Source organism: Acipenser ruthenus, chromosome 27 (genome assembly GCF_902713425.1).
Source record: "Acipenser ruthenus chromosome 27, fAciRut3.2 maternal haplotype, whole genome shotgun sequence".
In the NCBI taxonomy this organism is placed as follows: domain Eukaryota; kingdom Metazoa; phylum Chordata; class Actinopteri; order Acipenseriformes; family Acipenseridae; genus Acipenser; species Acipenser ruthenus.
Genome location: NC_081215.1, coordinates 291,050 through 304,537, shown reverse-complemented (window position 1 = coordinate 304,537; position 13,488 = coordinate 291,050). Strand labels below are relative to the sequence as shown.

At 38.9% G+C, this 13,488-nt stretch overlaps 1 protein-coding gene across 2 annotated transcripts in view; it reads right to left on the bottom strand.

Annotated features, from left to right (window-relative positions):
* The window catches only part of LOC117425012 (paired box protein Pax-7), a 100,350-nt gene that overhangs the window by 49,927 nt on the left and 36,935 nt on the right, over positions 1-13,488 (bottom strand). The window contains exons 8-9 of one of the 2 annotated variants that reach the window (XM_059002101.1): positions 13,217-13,346; positions 12,359-12,487 (exon numbers count right to left, since the gene is read on the bottom strand). In XM_059002101.1, coding sequence (XP_058858084.1) covers positions 12,359-12,487; positions 13,217-13,346 — 259 coding nt within the window. Of the gene's footprint in view, positions 1-12,358; positions 12,488-13,201; positions 13,347-13,488 lie in introns of both variants that reach the window. The other variant, XM_059002102.1, reaches the window with a different exon arrangement.

The window sequence follows — 13,488 nt, the reverse complement described above, 5'->3', positions numbered from 1 at the left end:
TTTTAATTTATTTTGCTTTGAAAAAGCTGACACGATTTAAATGAAAGCATATTAATTTGTAGCTTCTTCAGGATTATTATTATTATTATTATTATTTATTATTTATTATTATTATTATTATTATTATTATTATTATTATTAATTGTAGTTATGAAGTTATTTAACCTAATTATTCATGCTAATTTCACGTGTATTTTAGTAGTCTTTACTGCTCAGGTTTTGGGTGCATTTTAATTCTGTAACCGCTAAGTGAGTGACTGCGGGACGAAACTTTAAAATGTCAGTACCCCCCCCCCCCCCCCCCCCCCCCCCCCCCCCTTTAAAATACGCTTGGGTGCAATTTATTTCGTTGAAGGCAATTACTGAAGAATAACCCGCGCTCTTTGTTGCTCGTGTTTAGGAAGGATCAGTGCTGTTTTCCACGTGGAAAAGGACTAACCACCATTCTATTCAATATAACAAGCAAATCATTCTTACAATGTAGTTTTCATTGAACTTCAACAACGAGTTTAAGATAAACAAGGGCTGCAGAAGTTATAGAGGTGCTTATTATTATTATTATTATTATTATTATTATTATTATTATTATTATTAGCAGTAGTAGTTGTAATTGTTGTTAGTTTTTCACCTCCTTTATAGATTTTATTTTTTTATGTATTAGTAAATCTTATTTGAGAGGACTTATTTCATAATAAAAAGGGACTGGTAATGTAGTTCTAAAAAATAACTGCACAACATTATGCAAAAGATAATTAATATATATAGTTTTTTTAAGATTATAAAGATTGTTACAAGATATCACATTATTTTTACATACAAGTACATTATTTTTTTACATACAATTACACATTTATACAATTGGGTTTTTACTGGAGCAATCTATGTAAAGTACCTTGCTCAAGGGTACAGCAGCAGTGTCCCCCACCTGGGATTGAACCCACGACCCTCCGGTCAAGAGTCCAGAGCCCTAACCACTACTCCACGCTTTAGTATATAAAACAAAACTAACTACAATGTGCCCATGCTAATATTACTCGCCTTTGCGCGCAGCGGTGAGGTATGGTCAGGTATGGTCAGGAATGGTCAGGAGTGGGCAGGTATGGTCAGGGATAGCCATTGCCCACAATGCGTTGTATTACCTTCTGTTGGAATGTGCAGCCCTGCGCGCGGTATGGGCTGCTCCGTTGTAAGATGGTTTTAAAAAGTTTTTAAAGCCATGCCAGCGGACTTGTTGAACTTTGTACCGGGGTGATTAGGAATTCTCCTTTTCCAATTTTACTGCAACCCAGGCTGCCCCATTGTCTCTCTTCCAGGGAGCCACTACTGCTAATCTTTCGGTTATTTGCAATGAGATTTGAAAAATCCCCACACCCCAGAGCGCTGGATATTAACCCCACCAGTGGGGTAAGAGACCGCGGAGACGGGTTATAAAATACCAACAACGTTATTGAACTCAGTTTGACTGCGAGGCTTAAAGGTAACTTCTAAGTACACAATCTTCAAAGACGCCCATTTCTGGGGATCAAAATTAAAACGGGCTACAGACAGATATACATCTGCAATTACCAAATCGTTCAAACATATTAAATGTTTAAAAAATATATTGATCATTGTATTAAGAATATAACAAAGAACAAACAAAAAAACAGTATTTATAGCAGAAAAATTACAGGCACCAATTATTGCGCTGAAAACTCTCAGTGAACGCTAATGAATATTGTGTACCTGGGAAATGTGCTTCTTGTAATTGAATTTGCCAGTGATTAGTTTGCCACATTGCAATAAAAAGCACGCGTTTCTTAATAGATATAGGCTATGCATATAGAAAGGGCAGCAATACGACATGTAAGCATTTCTGAGAAGCGATTTGAATGCCGTGTAATAAACCCCGTTGCCCACACTTGGGAGCACATTTTCCTCCGCTGTCTGGATTAACTACAGAGGGATTGAGTCTCGCAGGTACACCCTGTTATTATGAACGGTGTCCATTCATTATCCATAGTGTTAATCCTTTAAAGATGCGCTGTCCGCACAGTCGCTCTTTGCCTTAGTTCTAGTTTACACTTAATTATAATCCTGAAATGCCAGCTTCCTTTTTTTTTATCTCTGCTTTATTTTTTCTTTCACTTTTTTTATTTCATTTATTTAAAAAAATAAAATGATGCAAACTGCTTGTCCGAAACAGAACAGGTAACAGGTCTGGTCTTAATTTAAAAAAAAAAAAAAAAAAAACACACAAATGACATGTTTCGCTCCTCTGCAGTTTAACAGAGCCATTTAAAACAATTATAAGGTTACTAAGCTCAAAAAAAATGTGGTCGAGTCATTCCGAGTCCTGCTGCGCATGTCCTGCTGTCTCTTATTCGAATCTGCCTATGGGCGAATGAATCAGCGAGTTCCAAATTCTTCATCTCTCATTATAGAAATCTAACACTTGTACCATGGTATACACGGATATTTATTCTCTCTCGTTTTTGCAATGCAAACACAGTCTAAATAAATAAATAACCGCACGCTCTATCGTACACCTAACAGAAAGGTCTGTATTGGGGGACGAACACATGACCCGGGGCCCGCTACACCTACCAAGCGAGGTCTCCCAACAGCCCCCCTCCTCCCAGATATATTACAGAGGAAACCTAAATGAATGAAATGTTTAAATACAGAAGCTTCACAATCCACAACCCCCGGGAGCGCCCCTTCAAGTCTCTGCACAGCGGTGTCTGATGAACCAGTCATGCACAAAATAGCAAGTTAACCGAGAGCAGCACATATCAAATGAAAGGGAAGCTGCTGCCTGTCTGGCCGCCTAGAGACTCGCAAAGGCCGGCGGTGGAACTGTCAGCCTTCTTGTAAAAATGGACACGATTTCCGTGTTTCCTGCGCATCCCTCGGGTCTTTGCAGTCACCCTGGCAGTTTAAGAAGTTTGATAAAAACACATTTCAAGTTGGAAGCGGCTCTCTCACACTCGCGTATAGTTCAGCGCCTCTGTTCTGGGTTGTGTTGCTTTTTTTATTATTTAATTTGTTGTTCTTTTGTGAGTTTATCAAACTTTTCTTTTTCTACTTTCATTAAATTTGTTTGAATTTGTATATTTTTTTAAAGCAGGTGTTAGTGTTTCTGCACATATTATTGCTCTCCTCCAAGGCTAACATATTTGCTCTCTCGTCTTTAACTGAGCTGGGTCGGGGGGTGGATTTTAATGCACAGAGTTCCGCGACTCCAAAGCACCGCGCTCCCGTTTCTTTCTTTGTGCAATGACGTCCTTTTGTTGACTAATCAGTCTCCCGATGGCTCCCGAGACAGATAAAGATTCTTGGCATTTGTCGGTAAAAATGAAAGCGGGATTAGCGCGAGGCTGCTGCACACTCCATGGCAAAGGGGCCGCGAAACTATTCTCCCATTCAAGCTCCCATTTTCTGGTTTGGTTTCTTTACTCGAAGATGTTTGTCTTTCTAAAGTGGCTCTTCTTAATGCACTGTGAATGTGTAGCGGACAGTAAAGGAGAGTAAACAAGGGCTCGATTCAAATGAAAAAAAGAGAAATTAAAAAAAAAAACATGAAAGAAAAGAACATTATTTTAATGCATAGTGGAGACAAAAATCTAAGTTTAGGAAGACTAAAATAAAAATGCAATAAGCCGTTCTGCACGCTCAAAATGTAAAATACATCAAAAGTTTCACTTTGTGCGCCGATATAGGCTTCTTAAACATGATATAGTGTCGATGTGTATTTACTTATCATGTTTTATTTGGGTTTAAATTAATTGTTTTGCGCTCTAGCTGGCGCGAATGTTGTTCTCCTCAAGTTACACCGTTTCTCTGCCCCCCCTAATGACCCCTCCAGCAAACAAACGTCACTTGCACTCGCGCACAGTGCATACACAGCACCGTACCGTATCCCCTCCCCAAACTCTCACACTGCCTGGATAACAGCCTTATCAAATCACACACGTCACCCTTTAATTTGAACTCACTGTTCGAATAGACTTTTTAATAATACACTGTATCACGCTGCAGCGGATTCACGCGAACGCATCACAACTTACCAGCGAGAGCATTGTACAGTCTTTGCTATTAAATACATTATAAAGCGTGTTTCTGCAAGGCGTAAAAAAGGACACTTGTTGAATTAGGAGGCAAACATCACCGACACCGCAATTCATTTTCATCAGTCAGTCTTTCCAGGTTAAATTATCTCTAACTATCCCTACCAGCCTGTAATGAGCAAACTGCAGGCGCCTTAATCTGCAGGCTAGTACCTGAACAGACTTGTGTCACTGGGTATAAAGCCGAGGTAAAAACGCATATAATAATAATAATAATAATAATAATAATAATAATAATAATAATAATAATAATAATAATAATAATAATGGCTGTAAATAGTCACATGGTATGGACATTAAGTTGCGTTAGAATGAGTATTATAGGAAAAGACAGAACTTGTTTTACACACGCACCATTTCATTTGTTTATTTTTACCTGGATAAAAGAAATACTACAGCTTTGTACTCTGGTAATGGAATCTGCATAGTAGAGGTGCACACTTATATTAGTTAATGAAGGTAGTTTCATAACAATCCCTCATATCATCACTCCCATATAACAAGCAATACATTTAAAACAGACGCGTAAAGAACGTAAGCTTCAGGAAATAAACAGCACGCTGGAAGGCAGAAGAAAGTTGGTTTCCATGTTCTTGTTTTTCCCCCTAGAGGGTGAACCCCACTCGGACACCCGACTGCTTATTGCGTTTGGAGGGGTTAATGGCAGAGCCACGGATCAGAGAGAGTCGAGTGGACAAGCCGAGATTAAAGCCCGCAGCTCACCGGTCCGCAGGGGTGCTAGTAAACACTGAGCCCGTTAGTCTTCGGGCAGGGTCACGCAGAGTTCCCCTGGCACTCCAATTTTAGGGACGGCCAATAAAACAGAGAAGCAGTGGTTGATCTGGAAGCCTTCAGGGCAATGCCCTCCCTTCATTTATACCAGCGGGGGGGTGGGGGGGCTTGTCGTTTGTTCGTTTTGTTCCTAAACTGTAAGCAAGGTCACAGAGGATATTACCCTTATAAGAGTCTCATTAGTGCCTCTACCCAAATTCTGCAAAGCATGCGTTCTATGGATAAAAATCGTTCTAAAGGATACTATGAAATTCAATGTAATTATTATTATTAATTACATTGAATTCAAATAATAATAATAATATGCAGACTTGGCACAGACACTATCTGTTCATGTCAAATTAAAACGCATACACCTTTAAATGATGGAGGGGGGTTTGGCGGGGGGGGGGGGGGGGGGGGCGCTTTTAAAATTACTCAGTACTCGCAGATTATCAACTCTCCTTTATACAGAGAGATAAAATCCCCATGTCTTCCACTGTAGACTTTAGAATTTCCCCTAAGAAGACCAAAAAGAGAAGATTGCCCCTTTTAAAAATAAAATCCCAGGAGATCCGAAAGCCCATTCTCGTCAGTAATATGTGTGCGCAGATAGAGCCAGTCCCACCACGCTGGGATCTTGTTAATTAATAGACAGCTTGCCTTGAAAGCAGCGCAGTCCGTCTGTAATATGATGAACTTCCATTGTGGTGTTGTCACCGCAAATGTTTCTGATAAGCAAAAGCACCCAAGGATCAAAGACTATAAGCTTCTCAATTTCCTTCAGCTGCCTCTTTTCCTCACCTACTTTCTCTCTCTCTTTTTCTCCTTCCCTTTCTTTTTCTCTAACTTTCAAAAACGAACTCAAATCCCCTTCATGACGACTTCAGGGTCCCGCCTCAAGTTCAGAGGTCACCGTTTTGCTCTTGGAAATAACTGCGCATTAATATTCGTTCCAAAGAAGGAGCCTAATCTAAAATTGCGCACCACCAAGAAGACTCACGTCTTTATAAATTGGCATTAGCTGACATCATGCAAGTCCGGTTTGAAAAATGTAATCCTTCTCACTGTCTACATTTATCTTTGCTTGCATATTTTCAGCCATGGAACAAGAAAAAAATACTACTTTGAAAAGGACCCCCCAAAAAACGCACCATGTTCAAATTGCATATTTCTTAATCAAAAGCATAATTATCACCCAGCAATGAGAGCAATGGATTGTCTTCGCTTTAGATAATGTGAGGCTGTAATTCAGCAACGACTGTGGAGGAATACATAGTGAAATATGTGCAGACCATTTAACATCTGTCTGGTTTAATGTAAAACTATAACAAAATATTTCAAAGTGTGCTTCCTTCTGCACCCCCCATATTATTATTATTATTATTATTATTATTATTATTATTATTATTATTATTATTATGACTTTACATACGTCCATTCCTTCGCGTTTCTGCTAAACACTCCCTGATATAACATGAAACATGTTTAACCGAACCTTCCGGATTCAGACTTCCGGTTATTTATTGCTGGTTCGGTTCGTTTGCTTTTGATTTGTTCCAGGAATTACGTCATTGGCTTCATCAGGATTTCGTGTAATGAAGTTGGTCTTGCAAGCTAATTTCTTTCTAAATGGCTTTTCACCAACAATATTCCTATATTATTATTATAAGGTTCCACTTACTCAGGATACGTTCTGGAAAGAGAATGAGACCTTTACATCTGCCCTTGCATCCATCCACCCACCCACCCACCCATCCATCCATCCATCCACCCATCCATCCATCCATCCATCCATCCATCCATCCATAGCAGTGTGGAGTAGTGGTCAGGGCTCTGGACTCTTGACCAGGTGGGGGACACTGCTGCTGTACCCTTGAGCAAGGTACTTTACCTTGATTGCTCCAGTAAAAACCCAACTGTATAAATGGGTAATTATATGCAAAAAATACTGTGTAAAAAATAATGCAATTGTATGTAAAAATAATGTGATATCTTGTAACAACTGTAAGTCGCCCTGGATAAGGACGTCTGCTAAGAAATAAATAATAATAATCTATCTCTCTCTCTCTCTCTCTCTCTCTCTCTCTCTCTCTCTCTCTCTCTCTCTCTCTCTCTATATATATATATATATATATATATATATATACAGAGAGAGAGATTGTTCCATAAGCAAGAGCAGGTTTCAGTCTCCCTGTATTCCCTCTTTAACAAGGGACAAGACCACTCAGTCAATGCATTTTGTATTATTACTATAATGTTTTTGCTATTTTTTATCGCCAGTGTAATTTTGTGAAAGGATTTCATTCTATTCCTAAGTGCCTTACTGCTCCCCGAGTCCTGGCTCCCCTGTATGTTCCTAAAAGAAATCCTTCCATGTAAAATTCCTATGAAATGTGGTGGCGAGGAGGCGAGGGGGGAAAGGGGAGGTTAATCCCAGTTTAATGCAGCGATGCACAGCCACAGGACCGGGCTGTGATGATTGTGTTATCTCTACCCAACATTTGGGTCTCCCTCAATTTCAACCCAGCCAAATAGCTGCGAGAAAGTGCAGATGCAGTGACTCCCGATGCCTGAGGAGAAGATGTTATTAATATCTAAATAACTTCCCCGTACTTTCACTAAATCTCCCTCTCACCAATCCAGACGAATTCGTTTGAAGTGGTCTTTCGCCTCATCCCGTCTTTTTTTTTCTTTCAACGAGGCTTATTCTAGACTAAATATAAAATTCAGTTCACTACAAAAATATATACACATGCATTATATATTTCAATGTTAGTTTGTCCCGGCAACACATTTTGTGTGTGTGTGTGTGTGTGTGTGTGTGTGTGTGTGTGTGTGTGGTGATGATGGAGTGGGTTTAACGGGGTCTGCTTTCTATTACACAGTGTATGGACAAAAGCTTACAAGTTTGACTTTCCAGGTGAGGCAATGTGTGTATCTTCATCCTTATAAGCAACATTCGTTCACTTTCATACACGTCAAAACACACACTTGCATTTGCGTGAGCGAGGAAGCTTGTTTATTTACACTTTGCAACTGAAACTGTTTTTTTGTTGTTTTTTTTACAGCTAGACAATGGCTCTTGTTTGCATGCCTGAGTGTTATCTCGTTATTGTTCAGCTTTGTCTCTGCGCTTCGGTAACAAGAAAGCCCTGTGAGTGATTACGCGCCCCGAACACTGCACCTTTTATATTTGCATGTGATCGAATGCAAAGTGAAACCAGCCTAAAGCACGAGATTGTTAGACCCCCTTCTATCCTTCAAGCGGCCCCTATTATTTCTTCTGATCCCACTCACAGCGCTCGTAAATCCTGCCTGGTCTATGTTTGATTAGATTGGGAACCTCAGGTAATCCGGTGATTTGCTGACGCGTCCCTCGCCTGTCTCTTTCTGACACATATTTACAGACGGCTGCTTGTTGGTTTAATCAATGCAGATTGTTACAGATAAATGGACTGATACCCCCCCCCCCCCCCCTCAAAACCACCAATACTGCCTCCAGGTGTGAAGACTAGAAGTTGTTTAATTATTATTACTGACACTCTCACTCTCTCTCTCTCTCTCTCTCTCTCTCTCTCTCTCTCTAATTGGATTTGGCAGGTCCTAGGGAACACAATCTCTCTACAGCTTCCCTGTGTTTCTCAGCCCACTGGAAGCGACATTATGGAGCACCCTTCCATTGTTTGTTTATACTGAGCACCAGTGTGCGCGTTCCCATTTCCTCACAACTGCCCTGTGCTGGCATTGAGTAAATGTCGCTCGACTCTACTGTACGGGCGTGCAGTTAACCCGTGCTATTAAGGGCTGTTTTTTTCTTGTTTGATTTTTATAATGTACAAAACAGACACTAAAGAAATAGTTATTTAATAGTCAAGTGACTTGTAATCTACACTGTTTAGATGTCTTTCGTTGATACATTCCGATTATTGCTCTCTGCATTAATATTGTTGTGTCGCTTCTAACAGGTCATCCCCTCCCCTCTCAAATACAACTGCCATGTTGAAACGTTTGTATTTATAGTAGCATTTGTGTTGACTGCACAACTTGCTATGGAAATATCAGGACAACATACTTTTCGAATGCAATCTGTTCTGTTGCGCGAGTCAGTTTATAGCTGCAGTTTAGTGTAATTGCCAATCATGGTTAGGCTGAATGGATGCCATTCAAAACTTTCAGAATAAAGCCAGAAAGAACGCCAAAGGTTCATTTCCTTCAAGTTCAAATTTAACTTCTCCAAAATTAAACTCTATCATTTTAATTTGTTTTATTTAAAAATATATCAATCAAAATATGACTTGTATTCCATGCATTTATTTTTAAAATCTCAAACCAGTTCTAGATAGCACGTCAGAGCTCCTAATGCCCCCCCCCCCCCCCCAAAAAAAAAAAATGTAAAAAAAAAAAAAACTCTTCACAACTATAAACGAAACCTAAAATCTCATGAATTTGTGCCCAGGGCTAGCCGGAGTGAGCCGTTTAGAGATGAAAGTGAAAAGAAATAAAAGGCTCAAAATAATCTCCCTTAAAACCCTTCAAAATAACGTTTGTGCTTGAAACTCAGAGAGTGAGGGCTGATTGGGGATAAACACATTTCTTACCATGTCCCCGAGCTATTACACCCCCTTTCCAACACAGCTACCCATTCAAGAGCCACCATTTTCATCGCTGCCTCTAATAAGTCTTAACGTTATTAAATACAAGGCGGGTGATGGAACCACAACAGGCGCAGAGAGGAATCTTTAAGAATTAAAAAAAAGAAAAAAGCGTTTTAAAAAGGGACAGCGTTTAGTGTGTTCTGAGTCTTGCATCCCGCAGGAAAATACACAAAAGAACGACAGAAACGCGTCAAAGGAAAGTTTGGTGCAACGCTTGGGGTGTAAAGTTATGAACAACGGTAACGGGATAATACATAAATAAATACATACATTAAAAAATGCAGCGACACTCCCAAACAAACAAACAAAAATACACCAAGAGTAATACCCAAAAGCCTGATTTTTTTTTTTGTAATGCTATTTAAACAATTGGATTTTGTCATCGCCAACTGCGCATGCTATGTGTTGTGGGCGACTCTCCTGGTGTCGGCTATACTGACTGCAAGCAAATCCATAAATCAGAACTCGACAACTTCAAAAGACAGAGCAATTCAAAGCTACGAGAAGGCGCACACATCGAGAAAAAGCGCTTATATAACACCTATGTAACTGTATTATTATCAGCCATAAAACACGCCATGAAGACAAGGCGATAGAAAAACAGACAGAAATAAAAAAAAACAGAAATAACTAAATACATACATGAAAATTAACAAAAGCGTCAGCAGAGGACAGCCGATTCTTTTTTTAAAACTAGTTAAAAAAAATTAAAAGTTTTCTAAACAGTAGCGAAAACTACTTAAATAGAATGAAGTTAATCTGCTACCCACTTTTTATTTCCCGTATAGGTATTTCAAAATGTGACCTAAATCGTAAGATACGTTGACACACACACACACACACACACACACACACACAAACACAAAGTGCGCAATCCGGTACACAATGGATCCGATTTCAAAATGTGCAATGGCCCTTTCCAAACAAGAAAGAACCACTTTGCACTGCCCGACGCCGATTCTTTTCCAACAGACGATTCTATAATATTACAAAAACTATCGAGCAGCGGGGAGTAGTGAATAATTCATCTCCTTTTATTTTCCCCTTTGGCCCTTTGTCCTAACCTTTTTTCTTTCTCTTCTCCGCGGGTCCCTGAAATGAGAATGGACAGGCCCGTTCTCTATTTAGCCCGTCTGCTTTTTTAATGTTTGTCTTTGTACCCCGGAATCCTCGCTTTAAAAAAGTGCTCAATAGACGAGAAGCTTTTTGTTAACGAAGTTCATCTTCAAGTTTGGAGAAAAGGCTGAATCTTATAAAGAAAAAAAAAACCTTTTGTGGACTTTTATTTAAACCCTTAGACAAATGTTTGATCGTCTCATTTAGTAACTTTTTGTCTCTCTTATAGAAAATAGGGTCCATTTAAATAGAGACTCGATACACAGACCTTCTTTTTAAACAAGAACGCCACTGGACGGAACACGCCTTTTACTGTCAAACGTCACGATAAGGAAAACTGGCATAGAGGAGAGGAAAAAATCAAATGAAATTTATTCCAGGGAAAGAGATACGTTAATCCGACTAAACCAATTATTAAATTATGCCAAGCAATTAAAACACAGAGAAATGTGCCAAAGCACGGAACAAAACCCATTAAAATGCAGTAAAGCTACCAGTATAGGCTGTTATACTCTGCAACCCTATGCTCGTCCAATCCACCCATCCCATAACGTCTATGCAAGACATACACACATTATACAAATTATAAGGTCAGCACACTTTTTTTTAACGCCCACTGTGACAATGTGTGAAATTCCTCTAAAATAAAAAGGTAATATTCGTATTGCTCATAGTAAAGCCGCACAGCAATACCGGAAGGAGGTGTGATCTCCTCTCTCAATTCGACTCAATTTAAGACTTGACCAAAAAAACCCAACTCAATATATATATATGGTAATAATTAAAGAACGATAACAACAATATCATAGTTGCAAACACAATTCCAAGCTTCCTAATGCGTACACTATTATTATTAATAATAATAATAATAATAATAATAATAATAATAATAATTATTATTATTATTATTATTATTATTATTATTATTATTATTATTATTATTATTATTATTATTATCGCTTTTGAGTTACTGTATGTGTAGTTCGAGTCAGGGCTCAACTCGATTCATCTAACAAGTTACATTCCAGTCGTTCTAATTGATATTGATGGTCAAACCGCTCAACTGTCAGACACAGTTTCAAGGGACCGTTTAGAGGATGAGAGGAGGCTGTTGTACAAATTCATTTACTCGTCCCAAATACCTTGCGTCAAGGCTCCTATAAATAATTGAGTAACTATAGCTAGCAGCGACATAGCAGGAGAATCCTCCAGTGCCGAGGATACGTTTCCCAGTCAAATACAAGGCAGAAGTCTCCTCCCCGGATGAGGACACGGCTGATGAAACGCGGAGACCACGTTTTGACAGGCTTACTTGTTAATAGAATATGATATTTCGTTGTAAATAACGCTGTACGCTAAAGAAAACGCCTTTTATTAGACAGTTCAAATGCAGTCACGCTTAGCACATAAACAAGCCTCACGCTTCTTATATATTTATATTCGGAAACTTAAACAAAACAAAAAATCCTCTCTTGATCAAATAATTTTCCACAGGCCAAAACAAACCACAGGGTCTGAACTCTAGAGTGCTTCAAGGTGTGTGACGAGCAGCGATCTCAAAATCTCAAAAACAAGAACTACTGTGCACTGCGCTCCAAAACAAATGCAGAAATAAATCCATACATAAATAGCATGCATGCCCGATATGACCCAGCTGTTCATTCATTTATTTATTCATTTATTTATTTATTTATTTATTTCTACCTTTGTCTCCAAGGATACCGTCAATGCTGTGTTTGGTTTTCTTTTCTCCATCTTCATCCTTCTTATCACACTCATCCTCGTCTTCTTTCTTTCCAAACCGGGCTCTTAAGACCCGGCTTATGGAACTCACTAATTAACAATAAATAAATAATATTAATAAAATAGCATGACCGTTAATACAGCTTATATCTTTATCTGAATTGAATAATAATAATAATAATAATAATAATAATAATAATAATAATAATAATAATGCCACCACTACTAGCAGTATTAAGGGTTTCGGATAGCGCTGTTATTATTGATCTGTTTTGTGTTACTGGTTAACGTTGCACTGGTTATTTTTTCTGACCAAAAATGTTACTGTTATTATTATGGCCGTTTAAAATGAGTGCGAAAACTTTACGCAATACTCCTGATTGAAACACACACACACACACACACACACACAGACACACACACGCACACACACACACACACACACACACGCACACACACACACACACACACACACACTACAAATAACTCAAACTGGTTTAACACAAATGTATCTCCTCGTTTTTACCCAAACTGTACAGTGATATATTACATCCGGCCATATTGCTAAACGTCTAACTTTTTTTTTTTTTTTTTTGGAAAGGAGATTTAGAAAAAAAAAACAACAAAAAAAAAACACCTGTTAATTTTTTTTTTTTTACAAAACAAGCAAACACGAGTGAGACTCTCGGGCAGTTGCAGGTCTGTCGCTCTGTTTCCAGTCCAGTCCAGTCCAGGCTGGAGCCCTGTCTGTTTTGTGAATGGCCCGCGAGCGCGCGCACTTGGTAGTAAAGGAAGGTTGCTTACCAGAGGTAGCCTCACCTGAAGGCACTGTGCCTCTGTCACACACCCCGTCTTTCAGGAGCTTGTCTCGGATTTCCCAGCTAAACATGCCCGGATTCTCTCGCTTATATTCTTCTATCCTCTTCTCCACGTCGGGAGTTGCTACCTGCTTTTGGGATCAAATTTGCACAGAAAAAAAAGAGAGGAATCGACTTTAATCTAAAATATATAAACGCATCGAATGTGTTTGATTAGAGGAGAGCTTGTGTTGAATGGTATTGTAAGAAATAAACAAACACATCAATAAATAT